Here is a 19,515-nt window from a genome sequence, read left to right on the forward strand (position 1 = left end):
AAAGCCCTTCCTAACTTCCTAATAACTTCAGCTCTCAGGAGCCAACTTTCTGGAATCCTAATGAAATAGGATCAGTGAGGCTTTCCCTAAAAAAGCAAACAGGAGTCAAGGCTCCAAGTAAAATCCAGCTCCAATGGTACTAAGATGCCACGTGTGACCAAGGGCACAGAAGCAGGGTTCCACCACCCCTGCACTTTAATTATTAACCTGAAAGTGCTGCTGGTGACCCAGTTAACCCTTCAGAGACTGCTTTAACTAAAATCCCTTCCTCCCAGCACCTCGTCCCACAGTCTCTCCATGAACAGATGACAGCCCAGCGTGGTTCGCTGGTCATGGTCCCCACTCTTTCCTTCACAGACACCACAGCATGCAAGCTTCTCCTCTGGGCCCCACACATTCCGCTCCATCTTCACCCTCAACCCCTTGGGCTCCCTAGAATCTCAGCAGGGAGCTCTGCAAAACCACGGAGATGAGCCACCTGCCTCACCTCCCCTTGGTCCAGGCCAAGCAACCTCCAGCTGCTAGACTAACAAATTATTCTCCTTCGTGTCACGAGAGTCTGAGAACTTTCAATAGCCCATTATGTCCAACATGAATGTGAACTCCTCACCTTCCCTTCTTTAAGGTGTCATTCCTAAAGCAAACCGGTGGGAGGGAGGCCAGGGAGGGAAGGACAGGGAGTAACGACAGTGGTCTCATTTAGGGTGTCAGAGCCAAAGCAGGGGGAGGAGATGGGCAGCCCAATCAGGAGTGGCAGAGCCAAGCAAGGTCACAAGGGGTCCATGTGGCAGAGGAAAGGGCAGCAGCAGAGACTGTGTGTGTGTGTGTGGGGGGTTTATGCTGGAAAAAACTGATCAAATGAACAAATCCACTAGGGATGACAGAGCCAGATTTCTCGATCTTTAATGTGGAAAGGATGAAAACCAGAATGCACCCACAGATGTTGAACTGAAATCAGAGGTATCAGCGCAAATTCACAAAAGTGGACCTACATCTAGATATGCTAGGTGAGCACATGTGTACATCTGCACACACACGTGTTCCTGTGCACGCAGGTGCACACACACACACTGCACGCATTCACAGAGCACCTATGATAAAGGGCGCTCTAGCTAAGAGCACGTTGCAGGCCCAGACTGTGGCTCCTTGGAGAAATGGCTGGTCCCAAAGAACTCAGGAAGCGAAAGGAGGATGAGCCCGGAGCAGGATTGGACCCAGAAGCAAGGCCGGAAAGAGGACAGGGACAGGGCAAAAAGGACAAAGAAGCCAGCTCAGAGCAATCTGAACATCAAAACAGAGTGAGAGAGGCGTGTCTGGCTGCTCAGGTAGTAGGACACGTGACTCAGTCTTGGAGTTGTGAGCCCCATGCTGGAGGTAGGCAGACTGTACTTGAAGTTGAAAAAAATATATGTATCTCAATGAAGACACACACACACACACACACACACACACACACACACACACACACACACACGGATACTTTGTAATTGGCTCCATGCCCACTGTGAAGCCCAAGGTAGGGCTCGAACCCACAGCCATGAGATCAAGACCTGAGCCAGGATCAAGACGCAGGCGCCTGACTGAGCCACCCAGGCATCCCAAAATGTACTTTTAAAAAATGGATTATGACCCTTTGGATGAAATAAGAATCGAGCCCATACAGATTTTCAAAAACTAAATAGTGTTTGATGAGAAATGGAATAGGGGGTTTCAAAGAACCTCCCACAAAACACTGCCAGAAACACAAAACGTTGAATCTAATGATGAGGAAACACTTGATAACCTGAATGGAGGGCCAATGGACAAAACAAGTGGCCTGTAATCTTCAAGAGTCAGAGTCATGAAAGACAAAGACTGGTGGGGGGAGAAGACCGCACACACCTGCTCCAGAGGAAAACCATTAAAAATGCCCAACAGAGAAAGAAAGAAAGAAAAAAAGAAAAAACAAAATGCCCAACTGGGACCTGGATCTTTCCGCTCTGAACTGGAGCCTCTCTCTGGGGCAACGGAGGCCAACCTGAGAAGAGAGCTTGTAAATAGTAGGGACAGATCACTGTCAATCTTTTGATTTGGATCATTCTGGAAGAATGTCCTTATTTTCAGAAAATACACACTAATGTGTTAATAAGGAGTGATGGGGCACAGGGTGGAAATTCTCCAGTAGTTTAGGAAAAGAAAAAATTCTATCCTACTGAAATCTTGCTGTAAGTTATTTCATAAAACTATTTTTTTTTTAAAGTACAGAACTCTAACCCTCAAGTGCCATCCTCCCCACAAAATGACCCACAGCAAAGACCTCGACCTCCCGCTCCCTTTCTGTCAATGAACCTCACCAGAGGAAACCTCCATGTACACAGCTTTCTCTACTCCAACACTCCTCTGTACCTCCCATGGCCATAAGAGGCTCTCTGACAATATCGCACCTTCTTTAACAACTATGATGAAGTTAGTCCCTGTAGCAGTTTCCCAAGTCAGACCATGCAAATCCAAACTCAACCTTTATTGAGAAATGTGAGCCTCGACCTTGCACTCTGTTCCTCAGTCCTGTTCACATATAGGGACGACTATTTTCACCATTTATATACAGTCAAACCTCAAACAATGTAGGGGTTAGGTAGGGGTGTTGGAATCCCTGTGTAACTTATGATTCCCCAAAACTTAACTAGTAATACAACCTACTGTCAACCACAAGACTTCCCATAACATTAACAGGCTTAACACGCATTTTGTATGCCATGTGGATTATATATTGTGTTCTTATAATAAAGCTGGAGAAATGAAAACGCTATTGAGAAAATCTTAAGGAGGAGAAAATACACACCCTGCTATATTTAATGTAAAACAAAACAAAACCACCCACACAGAAGGGAGCCTGGGGCTGTTCAAACCCATGTTGTCCAAGGGTCAACTATACTTGAAAGTTATTGCCTGAATTCTTCCCAAAGTAGTACAGGGAAAGTGTGAACCTCACATGATGTGACTTACGACAGGCTTTACAAAACTTGAGCAAAGGGGCGCCTGGGTGGCTCAGTGGGTTAAGCCGCTGCCTTCAGCTCAGGTCATGATCTCAGGGTCCTGGGATCGAGTCCTGCATCGGGCTCTCTGCTCAGCAGGGAGCCTGCTTTTCTCTCTCTCTCTCTCAATGCCTGCCTCTCTACTTGTGATCTCTCTCTGTCAAATAAACAAAATCTTTAAAAAAACAAAAAAACAAAAAAAAAACAAAACTTGAGCAAAGGTGACAATCTCCACTCACATGCGCTAGGGGCGGGGGCGAGGGGGGGGTGTAGGTCACAGGACAAACCCTGTGTTGGCAAAGCACGTGTGTTGTGGGAGCAATGGAGTTCTGGAAGGGGAATGGGGACAAGTCAGGTTGTAACAGTAAAGCTATAGAAACAACAATCTGGGGGCGCCTGGGTGGCTCAGTGGGTTAAAGCCTCTGCCTTCAGCTTAGGTCATGATCCCAGGGTCCTGCCCCACATCAGGCTCTCTATTTAGCAGGGAGCCTGCTACCCCCCCCTCCCTCTCTCTGCCTGCCTCCCTGCCTACTTGTGATCTCTCTCTCTGTGTCAAATAAATAAATAAAATCTTTAAAGAAAGAAAGAAACTGGGGTGCCTGGGTGGTTCAGTGGGTTAAAGGTTCTGCCTTCGGCTCAGGTCATGATCTCAGGGTCCTGGGATTGAGCCCCACATCGGACTCTCCGCTTGGCAGGGAACCTGCTTCCCCCGCTCTCTCTGCCTGCCTCTCTGCCTACTTGTGATCTCTGTCAAATAAATAAATAAAATCTTTAAAAAAAGAAAAAAACTACGATCTGAGACACTGTGGAGAAGCCAAGAAAGGGGTTTTAAGTGTCAAATGATAATAAAAGGAGAAACAGGAAGGCTCCAATAGCCCCTTTCCCTCCACCACACTGGTCACTTCTCACAGAGAACATCTAACTCCTGCGAACCGTCTTCCCTGTTCTTGCAACTAGGTTCCTCCTCCCCAGATGACAGGGGACAGGGTCTCACCTCGAAGGCAGAGAAAGGTAAGAAAGTCTTCTGTCTTGGGCTTCCTTTTAGAGAGGTCAGAAATCTGAGTAGCTGGAGGGGGCAGCAATGGCTCCACTACCTTGACCGGAGTTGTGCTGGGACTGTTCGGCTGAGACTGAGCAAACTTCCTTTGTGCTTGCAGCCTGGGCCTGGAAAAGCAAAGGAGAATTAAAAATGAATTACGCAGAGATCGGAGGATATAGATCTACGTGTGGCCATATAGTCAGGACACGAGAGGCAGGAAAAAAAAAAAAAAAAAAAAAAGACCCTGATTCAAGCAAACTCTTTCTAATTAAGGTTCTCTATCTCTCACACTCTCATAAACCACAGGCCTGCTGCAGACGGCCATAAATTTGGTTAAAAGGCTATGTTTTATACACGGATATAAAATGGGCGCCCTGAGCGTGTCTGCACAAGCCACGTGTAGGCCGGGCATTTCCAACACCACATGTGGCCTTTGAGGACAGGGGATTAATGAATGGCTTTTTTAGTTTTAAATTAAGTCCGGAGTTATGACAAACACTCAAATCATCCTGCCACACGTATCCAGCAGTGTCCGCTTCAACGGGGTCCTGTCACCAACACATACACGATTCCCTTCATTCGTGCCCTTACACCAGGCACCTACCCCCAGCCACCTGCACACCACTGACCCTGTCTGCACACCCGAGGAAGCAGTCTCCCCACCTCCAATCTCTTCTGACCCCAATCCAGCCACACAAATTCGTTATATGAATGAAAGCTTTTACAATGCAGGAAAAAATCGATTTCTCTAGTCCACCCAAAATACAAATTCTGGGTACCCTCTGCTTACAGTTGAAATCCAAACTTCATCCAGTCAGGGCTTCCAAAACCGGGCCTGAATCTCCCCTGACACAATCCCACACAGATACTGACCCCTCGTTTAACCACGGTGTCTACAAATAACACTTCTCTCCTTAGTTAGCCATCAACTAAGTTGATCCTTTCTATCACGAATCCTGATGAGTCTTGGAAAGCCTTCTTCACTTCCTTCCTAGCACTGCAGCCACCAGTTGTCAATTTCCCTGCTTCCACGTAAGAATACTACCTCATTTTTAGTTTACGTGTAACCAACCTGACATTTATCACGGATGACCTCGATCAGCTTTCTTCACTGCAAAGATCTCGATTCACAAGGGGAGTGGCAGGTACTTCTGAGGGCAAGAACCCGCAGGTTAGACCTTCTGGCCAGCCCTACTCATAGAGACGCTCAACAAACAGGATGTGAGGGCCAGGGGAGGGAAAAAAATCCAAGAGAGAAGAACCCACAGGAAGCCCCATGGCACAGGGATGGGTCAGAATCCAAATCCGAATCAATCACTGTGTGCAATTGGTAACTGCCCCCCGACCCCCAAAAACAGCTTTGAGTAATGAATGTTAAAAGAACACCACAGAGATTAGTAAAAATACAAATAAATCTTCTTTTAACTATTGTCGGAATTACATAAAACAGTAATCGTTATACCTGAAACGGTTGATGACTCAATACCTTCAGGTATTAAATCAACATTCTGATATTTAACAAACTAGTACAGCAAAATACACACACACACACACACACACACACACCCATTTTCTACTAAGAAACTAAAAAAAAACTTTCACCAACCCCTGTCCTCACCAGTCTCTACTCTTGCCTCCCTTCCCAAACCTACAAGAAACACCGCCATAGGGACGACGAGCCCAGTATCAACTAACATTTGCTCAAAAGGGAGACAACACCTCCACTCCTTACCTACCGGGCAGCCTGCGGTCCTTGACACCCACAAACATCACGGCTAATCACAAGCTCCTGCGAACCCAGGATGAACCACAGTGAAGCAGCCACGTTCGCAAGCTATCAGCAAAGAGTTAAACAACTTTAAGGGAAACTCCCAGGTATTAAAAGGGTAAGAGAATGGGGAAACACCACTGTCCCCGTTATGGAGAACAAAGAGTTTTGTAACCAACCGACTGCACCACCTACCCCACACACATGACACAGGACAAGCCACCAAGCCCAGAGGAGGGCCCTCCATGGGGGAGATGCTGAAGGATCAGATGGAGGGGGGGGGGGGGGGGACAGACAGCACGAGGGTGCTTCTCAGACTGCGCAGATCACGGCTGTTGAGTCTGGTTGAGCTGGTGAGTCTGGTTATGTTTCTCCTTCTGCATTTCCTATCAGTTGCAAACAGGTATTTTTATAATAGGACTAAATGGGGGGAAGGGGGGATATGAAAAAAGAGGGGGCAAGCTAAGCTCAAACTTATTATTAGACTCTACAGACATCATAAAGTTTGACAGAGTGACTGGACCTTTCTAGCTGCTCCTTCTCAAGTTCTGCGTTCAACTCCCTGGTGCAGGCGGCAAGGGCGTCCGGAGGAAGGGGCAGGCAGGAGGCAACTACCGCGGCCCCACCGTGTCCCCACCAGCCAGAATCCCGCGACACAAGGCCACCATCAGGGTGGACGGACCCCACAGAACTGCCCCGCCCCTCCAGCAACGTCGGCTCCCTGTGAGAAGAAGCAGCCCCCTCGCCCTCGGATTCCACCTGACAAGTGTATCCTTTTCAACTGGCACCTGCAGGAACACGCCCATCTTCGACTAATCGTGGACCCAATTCTCACTCTGAGCATTAAAGAAACCGGACAGAAGTACTGCCTGCAACGTGTGGGCTGCCATTCACGGCTTTTTAAAAAGTCAGTGACAACAAACACCACCCGTCACGAGCCCGCACGGAAGTCCGACACACACACACACACACACACACACACACACACACACACACACGAGGCAGGAAAATATTCCGCAAATCCGGGACCCAGAGGATAAACTGCTCCCACCCCTATTCGAATAAAAGGCACTTTTTGCCTGATGACTTGCTCGGTGAGAGCATGAAAAATAAAGCCGTTAACAGATTTAAAAATGGCAGGCAAACAAATTACCCCTTAAAAGAATAAGCCAAGCTCCCAAGTGATAAAGTATTTGCAAGACAAACCAGTATCTTTAAAAAAAAAAAAAAAAAAACACAAAGAAACGGCGGCCAGAAGACTCTCTCTTTTGCACAAAGTGCAGGTCTGTGGTTTGGCTTCTCATCCTGCAGAGTCCTGGGAGGATTACAGAGGTGCTGGCGGGGCCCTGCTGGTCCCACACAACAGGAGAGTCTGGATGACCCAGTATTGGAGGCCACACCCATGGGGGTAAGCACGCTCCGCCCGCTCCACTGTGCAGGGCACGTTTGAGGCGATTTATTCTAGAATGCCAGATACGAGGAAATAAGTGCGTGTTATTTTCAGTCAGTAAAGAAGGGGGAGGTGGCAGGTTCCCAGACATGAAGCACATACAGAGTGTCTCCACCTGGAGAGGCCGGGGAGAAAGGATCTCTGTGGAGCAGAGGTGCAGGCCACACAGGCCACCCACCGAAGGCTGGAGAGGGAGGTGGAGGGCCGGTCTCCGGCAGCGGCAAGCAGGTATACCCGCCTCCGGGGCATTTACTGCACCCACCCCCTTCCAGCGGCTGACACGCTACCCACAACCACGAGCACGGTCCTTTCCATCCCTCAGCGTGAAGATGTCTGAAAAGGCCAACACTGTTTGGACAAAGACAGTTCCCAATCATCGAGAGGGTGGACAGAGTGTGGGGCCCCGGGGTCAAGTGGAAAACACTATGTGGGGCCTTCAGGGTTGGCCAAATGGCCATCCACTGCCCGCTGGGGACCCACAGCAACGCCAGCATTTGGAAAGCACAGAAGGCGTGTGTGTTCCTCACCCAAACCAGAAGGGTCAACTGAAGCATGATGCAGTCCCTTGTTTGTTTTATTAACTGATCAAGGAAGGCATTTCCCCTTACCGAAGGCTTCCTTCTAGAAACCTAGGTACATCCTTAGGTCAAGAAAACCCAGTTAAAGCAAACTCTCCCGCGAGCCAAGTTAAACAGATCAAACCGATTGAAACCAGCGGAGGAAGACATGAATAAATGTATTTACAGAAGAATAAATATACAGAGGCTTCCATTTTATTTACTGTGCATTAAGATCAAGGGTTGGGGTGGGGGTGAGGGAGGAGAGGTGGTCCGGGGTCAAACCACGACACCACTGCCCATCCACAGTGTGAATGTGTAGGTGTCCACCAAGTAAAAGACTAAAAAATTCAAACAGCAAGCTCAGAGAATAGAGATACAGGGTGCTACTTGTTTGGCGTTTGAGACAAATGTTAAAAGCTAAAGTCTTTAGATTTTTTGGGAAGGATCTTGCCAAGATCATCCTCACTACACTGATCAGCCGAATGGGGGGAGACCTGTCTGAGGCCACACGCAGCTTGGGTGCAGGGCAACACACAAGACCAAAAGGCAAATGCTTGGTGCTTGGGTCAGAGTTTTCTCAGTCCCATCACGCTGCGTCCAAGTGGAGGGGGGGGGAGGCCCAGCCTCATCACTGACAAGGCCATCTGGGGTGCCTTTTCTCTAGAAGCTCCTGGGTCCAGGAGCCCCGTGTCAATTCACTCATGAGACAAAAACAAAAACAAAACCTCAGCCCTGCTGGGGTGAATCCCATTTAAGCTAAAGTGTCCCAAAAAGGAGGAAAGAAAATGTGCTGAGAGGAACGTCAACTCACTAATCTGATCTCTGAGTGTCATTCTATGTAGAGATAGGTAAATGCCCTAAGACAGAGAGGCAAATATCCCAAGAGATCATGCTTCCTTGAGACTGCTCTCTCCATCTGGAACGCTCTTCCCCTTCACCTTGCCATGGCTGGCTTCTCATCATCCAATGACAAGAACACTCCAGACCTATTCCTTTTTAAGGAGGTCACCTTTTCACCGTCTCTGCTCACAAGTCTTCTAGGTGGAGGGAAGGACCAAACCATCCTAATGTAAGTACACTGCCCATGACCAACCCCTCAAGCCCAATTCCATCCCCTGCCCTCTGGGGGCAAAGGAGGGTCTGCAGAGGACACTACTGCTGTCTCCCCTGCATACGGGTATCACAAGGTACAGAAGATACGCCCTCCAAGACACACCCTCCATCATGCGGGGAGGGCACAGCAGGAACCCTGAGCTGCTGTACCATCCATTCCTGAGGAATCACACACTTACACACACCCACGTTTTTGGAGCACAGGGGCACACTGAATGCTATCCAGAGGGGCCAGAGAGAGATGGGTGGACCTCAACGAGACCCAAATGGAAGGGGAAAGGAAGAGGTGTGTGGTTCTGCCCCAGGGAAAATGACCAGCCATCCTTCTGTAAGTCTACCCAAAGGTCAACCTGAATTCGGTGTCATTACGGATCCATTTCACAGGAATCTACAAGGCATCTGCCCACATGATCACCATTTGTGCCATTTCCACGGTCATCACTTAGTTAATTCCGCCACGTGCTCACCAACAGCGGCATCCAAAAGAAGCCAAGTGAAGTCTGGTTCTGGACCTCGACCACCGTGCCGCACAAGAGGCCATCCCACCACAAGGTGTGATGCCCTTGTGGGTCCACGTGTCAAACTGTCCATGGGCCAGCATCCGCCTGACCCAGGATGAGGGTCCAGCCGCAGCCCCATGCCCGTGGGACAGGCACATGGAGGCCGTGCGTACTGCAGGATCACACTGCGTGAGCTCCGGTGGGGGCCTCCATCCTCCCCCCTCCTCCCTTCAACAACTCCCTGAGCTACACACAAAAGCTGGCATTTTTCTCCAGAACCTTCTCTTATTTGGGGTTCAATTGGTATGGCCAACAGCCAAAAGAATGTTTTGCTTGATTACTTAAAATTTTACCCAAATAAATCTTCAAGTATATTTCATATTTAGGTTAAAAAAAAAAAAAGTTGAAGTAACTTTATGGGAATAAACAGACCAAAAGAAACATCGGCACTCTTCTGAAAGTTAACAAGCAGCAACACACCACCTACAAAGAAATGCCACTGACCAGCAAACTAAGTTTCATGCAAAATATTTTCTGCTTTGTTAGAAGCCTTCCTGCGACTCCTCCTGCCAACCGATGGCGCAAGCTGAACTGTTGGAGGCTCACGAGGGGGCGGCGGTGACAATCCTGGTTCCCCGGCCTTATCTACAGGACGGAGTTAACCGGCTTAGTGCTATCTGTGTGCTCCATCTCTAGGACAGCCCTAAATACAGAGCGACAGCAACAGCGATTTCTAGGTTAATTACATTCCATTTCTGTCCAGAATTTCTGATCGTTTACCAACCCAAGGAGGACACAGCGTGTGGGTAGGACTCAGCTGGAGAAGGCAGGAGCGCCGGGCATCAGGCGATTTAAAGAAATGCCCAGCCGGCCCCTAGTGGAGGGGCGTGTCGGCCAAAACACCGTTTTATTGACTCAATTTTCCAATATGAAAACCATAAGCTGGCAAAATCCAATTACTTAGATTACATCTCAATTCTAAACAAAGAGCAAGGAATGTGTGGGAGGGGAGGGGAGGGTCTGTTCATTCAAAAAAAAAAAAAAAAGACACATCGTGTCTGGCAAACGCAAAATGACCGACACGGCTGTGCTCTTTGTGCCGGGGTGGGAGTGGGGCCTGACGCTTTGCCAACTTGCTGAAAGGCCTATTCAAAAAAAAAAAAAAAAGAAAAAAATTTTCCTGTGTTTCCATCCCCAAAATAATTACGCACTCTACTCTACCCCAGACACACACACACTACAAACCTGGCAGCAACTCAAAGAGATCAGGAGTGTATGTGTGTGCGCGCGTGCGTGCGTGACGGGGACTGTGGGGGGTTGAGCGGGGGAATAGGCCCTGCCCAGGGCAAGCTCCTCACCAAATTCAAATGCAAGTGCAGTTGTGGGCAAACCGCACAGGATGGCTGTAAACATCCTGGAGAGGAGAGAGAAAATAAACACATCCTCAAGTGAACCAGGAGGCCAGCACAGACCGCTCATCCCCCGCAACTGGAAGGAGAAGCCTTGCCAAAAGATGACCCCCTTCTATGCTTGCCTCCCACCCTGCTCCAAGCTGCCCCGCAGCCTTTGCTTCCCCAGGGTGTGAGGACAGCTTGGGACCGGAAAGGGAGGTCAGCGGGCTCCGGGAGGAGAGGCACACTGCAGAGAAGGCTCGCCTTATGGGGTTTCTGGAGCTCCTGCCATACTGGTTTTCACAGGCCTCATTCCTTGCTTTAACTCCTAAACTAATACAAGAGGACGGAGATGCTCAAAACCACAGGACGGGAAATACCCATCGCATTTGTCTCCGTGACCTTACACAGGCAGTGATTCAGAGTCGAGCTCCCCAGATCCCCTGAGAAGGAATGTGCACCGAGTCTGGCTCGGTCAGAGAGGTAGAAAGGAAAGCACGGGGGTATGAGAACCCCGGCTCTTGTTCTACTGAGACGCCCTCTAGAGCAGGCTGGCCTTCTAGTCCTTCATTAAAGCTGGGGGGAGCGGGGCGCAGCGGCACACTGTGGAAAGGAGAATATGGAGGCCCCTTCTAGCTCCCTCTCATTGGACCTCATCTATAAAACCTGAACACAGTAATTCCTATAATAAATTCCCCTTGGGGCTGCGACTTCACAGCTCCACATGAGAAATACCCAACTTTCTGCCCGTGCCCAGTGGGAAGTCAGAACGTTCTCTCAATCTCCCCAACGCCCGCAGGGCTCCGCTCACGACTCCGAGCACCAAGTTTCTAACTACAGCTCATCCTGCAAAACAGCCAAGGTGATAACGTCTCGATTCTGAGATAAACGGCCTGCCTAGCACTTCACAAGGCGGGAGCAGGAAAGTTAAAATATATATACATCTTTTATATGGCACAATTCCAGAAACCATTCCACAATTCCGTTAGATGATCCTACACCCTGCTTAAGATTTCACCTTTCCAATCATGAATAAAATCCCTCATGTAGGGCGACACCCCAACTTCCTTCAGAACCCCCAAACACCCTGAGGAATACCAACGTGACGCAAATACACTCATATTCATCCGCTCTACTCATCACAACACCGGGTGCCCAAGGGGAAGGCAAGCCCGTAAATCCAAATGTCACACAATTGCTCCCAAGCACCACACTCCCTCAGAACACAGGCACTGGAAAGCAGAAAGAAGGAAGGAAAGTGTGGGGGCGCCTGAGCAGCTTAGTCGGGTGAAGGGTCCAACCCTTGACTCATTTAGGTCTTGATTTCCAAGCCTTGCACTGGGATCCATGCTGGGCATGGACCCTACTTTAAAGAAAAAAAAAAAAAAAAAGGTGAGCCTTTGCGTTTGCTCAGAGGAAAGGACTAGGGAACAGAAAGGATAATATCAAAATTTAGTAACAGCACTAACTATCGGTAAGCCAATGCAGAACAGCATCCTCCTGAGAAAAAGAGTACTTAGGCACATAAATGCCAGGTAGGCAGGGACAGCCCCCACGAACAGTACACAGAGGAACATGCAGTAAAGCTTCTGATTCAATTAATTAGAAATTATGCAATTATGCTTAAAAAAAAAAATCTTCCACGGCACCCTGAAATGTCAAAGAACCAAGGACAGCCTGGAGATCATGACTCTGTCATGATCAAGGAAATATTTGACACTGACTTCTTTTGTGCGCTAGAAAGCAACCATGTCAAATTTGAGAGGGATCATCATTAATCAACAATTAAAGCGGCAACAAAGCCCTTTTGTTCTGTCAGTCGCAAATGTCCCGCGTGCTATGGTTGACCACCTATGGAAAACTGCCTGCTTTTGCTGGGCCGGGCACCAGAACCTTCTTTTTATCGGGGACCCAACCTCAACCCCAACCCCAGGATCCAAGAGCTGCAAATGCTCTTTCTCTATGGAGACAAGTTTCACAACAATCCTGAGCAAAAATCCTATCTTACCGCAGAAGCAAACAAGGTTCCGAGTCCTGGGATACCACATGGAAGTTAGGAATCCAGCCAGGACCTGGGCAAAGAAATTCCTGGTACATTTTGTAGTTACAAGGTGTAAACAAATGATCTAAAGTCCATTCAGTTTTAAAAGCCTCAAAGAGCCAGTTAAAATGTTAATCTGCCTTTCCACTCTGTCTGGAAGTAGCACTGCCAATTTTGTTTTTAAAACATTTCAACAAAAACTCATGCGTTTTCTCAATGTGAGGTTACTCAACACCCAGTTGCAAATGGCCAGATATCTCCCTGCATCCTTGGGAAGGAGATGGTTGTGGGAGGGACAGTGAGTGCATCACCCTGTGAGGGAAGAATCAGGTTTTACTTCCTTCCTCTCTTCCTTCCCGGAAATAAGGAAAATTCTATGAAGAACTGACCTCTTAGAATGCTTCACGACTCATTCATTAAAAAACAACACCCACTGGGAACCTTCGAAGGGTACAACCACAGTCAATCCTGTAGGAACTCCCCACCAGTAACACTCATGATGGGGTCGCGTGGTGGGGGGAGACTCTTGACTCCACCAGCACGTGACACACCAGAGAACAAAGGCAGTGCTCAGAACTAGTCCCGGAACGATCAGAAGAGGCTTCGGCTTCTCACGTTCCTCGGCTTCTCAAGTAGTAGGTCAGCTAACCGAGACCTGCCTTACTGCACGGGGGGAAAAAATAGAAAAGGGACCCTGCACCATTTCTGCGCCCACTGGAAATCCCATGAAGTAGCCGACAAGCACCAAGAGATGGCAACAGAGAGTCCTCAGACGCCCCCGCTGGAATTACCACAGCAGAGAAGGGCTTCTGATTTGGGTGGATTTAGGATAATCCCTGGCATTCACCAAATTTTAGGACCCACACTAACGATGCTGGCTAAGAAACCAGCCGCTGGGTAAGGAAAGCAGCAGGATGAACACTTTCTCCCCCACCAATTCAATTACAACTCCAGGTCTTTGCTTGTCTGGAAAACACAGGGAAACTCACAATCCAGCATCTTGTCTAGGTCCTAAGGGTACTCCAGGGCTAAAATCCACAGGACTGGCTTCAGAAACACATGCCTCCCCGCAAAGCGATTCTTAGCACCAAGAAAAGATAACAGCAAAACTGAAGTAATGTACCATGGACCAAGTGTTTCCTTCACGACAGAGCCCAAAATAGTCCTCTTTGGGCTCTGACAGAAATTCATGTAGTAGACCGAAACACAATCCTGCACAATTTTTGAAGTGTGGGGTGTTACTAAAGCTCTCCCGCCTGAAATGTTGAGTGAAGTCTGCTCTGTAATAAAAGGATTCACTATACCTCACACATTCTCTCTTCTTGAACATTTAAAGCTTTGTCAGAGAGAGAGAGAGAGAGCAAACAGGGGGAGGGGCAGGCAGGCAGAAGCAGGGTCCCCACTGAGCAGGGAAACCCAATGGGGGACTTGATCCCAGGACCCTGGGATCATGACCTGAGCCAAAGGCAGATGCTTAACGGACCTGAGCCATCCAGGTGCCCCCCGCTCCATTTCTTAAAGGTTTTATTTATTTGAGGACGAAAGAGCGTTTTCTTGAACAAAGAGGTCTGGGCTCTTATGACAACTGCCTAAAGATGAGGAACCTTGATCATAATTAAAGAATCTGCTAATGGCTAATGAATATAAACAGCAAGTAAGTACCCTCTTTCTTATTATTTGTACTTTGTGATCCTGGATTAATGGCACTAAATTCTTGCAGCAGGAAACGGGGGCTCATGTGCAATCCCAGACGCAGCCCCGCCTCTCAGGCTTCATGGCGCTTCCGCCAGCTGCCAAGATGAATCTAGGAGATGTGTCGGTGGTACGGGAATTTACATGAAAAACAAGGAAACCACGTCAATCCAAAGAAGGCAGAAGACGGTCAACAGATGAATGGATCAAGAAAATCTGGTGTATATATAAACTGGACTATTATTCAGCTCTAAGAACAAATGAAATCTTGCCATTTGCAGCATCGTGGATGGAGCTAGAAAGCATAATGCTAAGGGAAGTCAATCAGAGAAAGACAAAAGACCGTATGACTTCACGCACATGTGGAATTTAAGTAAAAGGAAAAAAAGAGAGGCAAACCAAGGAACACTCTTTTTTTATTAAAGATTTATTTGAAAGAGAGAGAAACAGCCCATGCAGCATGGCAGAGAGAGGGAGAGAGAATCTCAAGCAGACTCCCCACTGGGCATGGAGCCCAACCCTGGTATCACCACCTGAGCCCAAATCAAGAGCCAACCACTCAACCAACTAAGACTCCTGGGCACCCAAGCAACAGACTCTTAACCACAGACAACAAACTCGTGGTTACTGAGGTGGGGGAATGGGCGTAACAGGGAACGAGGATTAAGGATCCTCTGTTGTGATGAGCCCCAAATATTGGAGGCAAGTGCTGAGTCACCACGTCGTACACCTGAAACTAGTACGTACTGTACGTTAACTACACCGGAATTTTCAAAAATTAAACACACACACAGAGAGAGAGAGAGAGAGAGAGAGAGAAGGCAAAAGGGAGTTAAAGGCAGGAAAATCAGGAAAACCATCCTCCTAACAATGCCTAGAATATCCCCCACACAATGCTGAGTGTCCACCCATAATCCAGGCTGCACAGCATTGTCATTCGTCAGGCTGGGAAGCAGAAACATCTCTCCAAGTGCCATCTGCGGACTCGAACCAAACCACGTGACCTCTTCAGCCAGAACAGTAAAGAGGAATGAGGGAAGGAGAGGCGCATGCATCACATCTTAAGAGCAACAACTCATGACATTGGATCTCAAAAGCTGTCCATGACCTCAGGTAAGGTCCCGCTCTCCGGTATGAAAGTCCTCCCAGTTGCTCCCATCAGCCACCTGGCAGGGCAGGTGTGAACCCCGGGGCCTTCACCTGAATGCACCACGTGGAGAGGGTCCACCTTTGTGCACAGAAGCCACTGACAAGCAGACAGTGAACATCTGTGGCATGTACATGCCCACCGCAACTGTGGGTGCCTGAAATGAATCCTCCGGAGGGTCTGGTGAGGAGGTCCTCAGGCTAGACCTCATTTACAGCACAAAATAGAAGCTTTTCCAAGAGAGGAATATCATTCTGCCCACGGGGGAGCTTGTCGAATATGTTTATCTCTCTTCCAGCCATTTAACCAACAAACCCCTGCTGTTACTAAGATGAGTGACTTATCGCTCCTTTTCCTGAGATCTCATATTTGTCTCTGCCAGGATACTACAGAAATAGCTCGGTGGACTTTCACAGGATCTGAGCAAAGCCTGCAGGAGAAACTCCTGGCAGAGGGACCGGGAGTGTGCAGAAATCCAAACAACCCCCCCCCAACCCGCCATGCTGTAGCCCACAGACTAGTAGGCTTCCCTCTGCACAGCTCGACTCCCTGACAATTTCCGACCCCCACTTAGTTCCAGAAAACAAACAGAAGTCTAATCTGTTAGAGAAGACTCAAGATAAACACCCCAGCTGCATGGACCACTTCAGCAGCCCCGAAGGGCTGAAAGACTTTCTGTTCAGTTAAGCCTTTCGTGAATCCCCAAGGCTGCGTGGAGCCTGTTCTCCTGGTCTATGAACGGGAAGTGATCAAACCACAGGATCCGCGTCATTCCCACAAAGAGGGCCACGGCCACAAACCTGGGGGCTCTGCTTCAGTACCGCCTGGTTCCACTCATGTTCCCGGAAGGGCAGGACCAAAGAGAGGGCAGGACGACCCAGAGCAAAGAACAAAAGAACTGGGTGAGAATCCCAAAGCTCTAAGCGATCCTAATAGAACGTGAAAGCAATGGGGGAGAGCAGATGCATGGAGAAGATGGGCAGCGATCCCACAACTGAAACAAAGGTCCATCAACGAGGGACGTTCTCAACATTCATGAGCTAGACGATTAAAATAAAAGTGACCCACGTCCAAAATCTTGTGGTTTTTTTTTCAACCCACTTCAAACCCAGCTTCCCCACTAAGAGTAATTAACGACTGATGGGTCCCTATAAGCCCATGCTTGCCCTGGCCCCGGGTGCTCCCCCCAGTCCACCGCCCCACCAAAACCAGAACAAGCTACCTAGCTCCACTGAGTGGGCGAAGCTCTCTGTCAAAGGGACTGTCTTCGGGGTTCTTTGCAGGTGATGCTGCTCCTCCCCCACAAGGCAAGTTCCCTGAGAAGGGAAAGGGGAGAGCCCAAGGGGCACAGTCAGAAAGGGAGGGGGCAGGCAGGGGCCGCACCACGCAGGAGGGGTTGGGAGAGTGGGGGGAAATGGTCACAATTCCCCAGATGTTCAGAAACAATGGTACAGGCTCGGGACCCTGGGAATCGGCGACATCCTCCTTGCCCCTGCAATCCACGGATGAACCCCAAGAGGCAGAAGCAGAGTGTGTCCTCACTTCCTCACAGCTGGCTCAGCAGAATGCACCGCCAGCCAACTGGGCCAATCAGAAGCGGGCTCGTAGAGACGTGGGTGCAGCCAGGGAGGGCCAGCGGCTGCAGAGCCACTCCCGTTAGGAGTCTCCTCAATTCCACCAGCCTGAACACGCCCTAACGGTGTCCCTTTGATCGCAGACCCATCCATCTTCAACTGTGTCAATACGCCGCCAGACACCACGCTCCTGGCCATCCATCTGTCCTGGGAAGGGTGGCCGGGCCTCTACCTCCAGCAACTTGTCACCAGGCCTGGTCGGAGCACATTTCCAGCTGGACACTTATGGCTTCCTGCCCCTCCTCCTCCGCCCGACTCCCACCCAACCAAAGTCCCCTCCGAGAGCAGGGCTAACCCCCACCCAGAAAGGGTCCAGGACCCTGGCCCTAACTGGTTCACGAGTTCGCGAGCAGGCACGCATTTTCCCAACTTATCCTTTCAACCATTCCCGTCCAAGGTTACCTCTGTTTGGCCTATTTCACACAGCTCCTGGCATCCCAGATGTCACCTAGTACTTTCGGAAGTGGACACTTGGACAGAGTTGTGGGGTATGGTAGTCTAACTTCACAGGGTTTTGTTTTGTGTTTAAGTAACTAATTTCTTTTTTGGCATACCATTTTAAAAACAGAAACCATGACACAAATCAGAACTGCCAACACACAGGGCATGACAGAGGCTGCTGATGCCACCGGTCAAGTCAGACGTCCTTGCTCTCGGCTACCATGGCCTCTCAGTTCCAGGATTAGAGAGACAGCAATGAACTCGACAAGGGATCGCGAAACAAAATTGGACTTGGTGGCCAAACGGACATGCAGTTAAACAGTAAATGAGCTCAGATTATCCCTGCTCTGTGTGTCTGGTTTCCTCTTGGAGAAAGGAGAGAGAGGGAAAGGACAAGCCCAGTAAGTACGGGGTCCCACGGAGGACCACCCCCCCCATGCAGTGTAAGCACAAGTGTGCATACATCTGAAAGGGGTACGGAGGCAGAGGGAGATGCCACGGTGTGCTGGAGCACCAAACAGACACACAAAGGAGACAAACGCTGTCTTCTGGGTCTGAACACGAAGGCTTTGGTTTCGGGAAGTGCGGGCTCGTCAACCCACAGCAGGACAATATAAAACACGGTCTGCGCACCAGCAGGGAGTCAGCTGGGCCCCCACTTTGCCATTCCTGCCGGCCCCTGCAACAGCTTCCCTCTGAGATAGAAATAGGTTTGGAAATGCAATCACTCACCACAAAAGAACTTTCCAGGAAGAAAGGTACAATTTATTCCTTCCTGGCCTCCTCTTCTCAAGCAAACAACAAAGACAATCTCACACCCCTGGGCTTCCACACTGATTAGCTCAACAATAAAATCATAAAACCACAGGGCTGGAGAAGACGGGTGTGGCTCCCGGGGGGACCTGGAGCTTCTGGGCCAGAGAGGTCCACCTAGAGCTCCAGAGACCCCAACCCTAAAAAGCCAGGCCTGAGGAAGAAAACACCACACTCAGGGGAGGGCTCATCTCCAGAGTCTGGCTCTCTCATCTTCTGAATTCATTTCAAGTAAATGTGAAAACAGAATATCAACACCAGACAAAAAACCGACGTGGAGAAAAAGAGCTAAGTGCAGGCCAGGCCATGTAGATAAGAACCCCGCGCACTGGCGGTGGAAACACAGACTGGTGAGCTTCCTCAAAAAACTAAAATGAGAACTACGGGACCATGGAGCAATTCTAGCTCAGCTAGATACCCGAAGGAAATGGAAACACTCTCGCAAACGCACACGTGCAATCCTGGGTTCACCGCAGCATTATCTACAACGAGAGCCGAGCCATGGAAATAAGGTCCGAGGCCATGGGGGGTGGGGGGATACATCAAGAAAACATGGTACACAGAATACAAAATGGAGTACTATTCAGCCATTAAAAAAGAAGAAATCCTGCCGCATCATGTGGGATGTGGATAATCCTTGAGGGCATTATGTAAGTCACAGAGAAAGAGTGACCTCACTTATATGTGGAGCTCTTAGAAAACCTAAGTTCTAGAAACAGGGTAGAATGGTGGTGTGTGTGTGTGCACACACATGCATGTATGGGGGTATGAGCGAGAGAGGGAGTGTGGTCATGGTATAGACTTGCAGGTGATGAGTAAGTTCTGGGGGTAGAATGCACAGCGTGGAGACTAGAGCTAATACTGTACTGTATACTTAAATGACAGAGTGCCAATCTTAAAACCATTAACACA

The 19,515-nt window shown here is 49.1% G+C and overlaps 1 protein-coding gene across 3 annotated transcripts in view; it reads right to left on the reverse strand.

Annotated features, from left to right (window-relative positions):
• The window catches only part of JARID2 (jumonji and AT-rich interaction domain containing 2), a 257,939-nt gene that overhangs the window by 63,838 nt on the left and 174,586 nt on the right, over positions 1 to 19,515 (reverse strand). For all 3 annotated transcript variants that reach the window (XM_047734111.1, XM_047734113.1, XM_047734112.1), the window contains one exon: positions 4,009 to 4,178. In XM_047734111.1, the coding sequence (XP_047590067.1) occupies positions 4,009 to 4,178 (170 nt within the window). The remainder of the gene's footprint in view (positions 1 to 4,008; positions 4,179 to 19,515) is intronic.

The sequence above is a fragment of the Lutra lutra genome, chromosome 6 (genome assembly GCF_902655055.1).
Source record: "Lutra lutra chromosome 6, mLutLut1.2, whole genome shotgun sequence".
In the NCBI taxonomy this organism is placed as follows: Eukaryota; Metazoa; Chordata; class Mammalia; order Carnivora; family Mustelidae; genus Lutra; species Lutra lutra.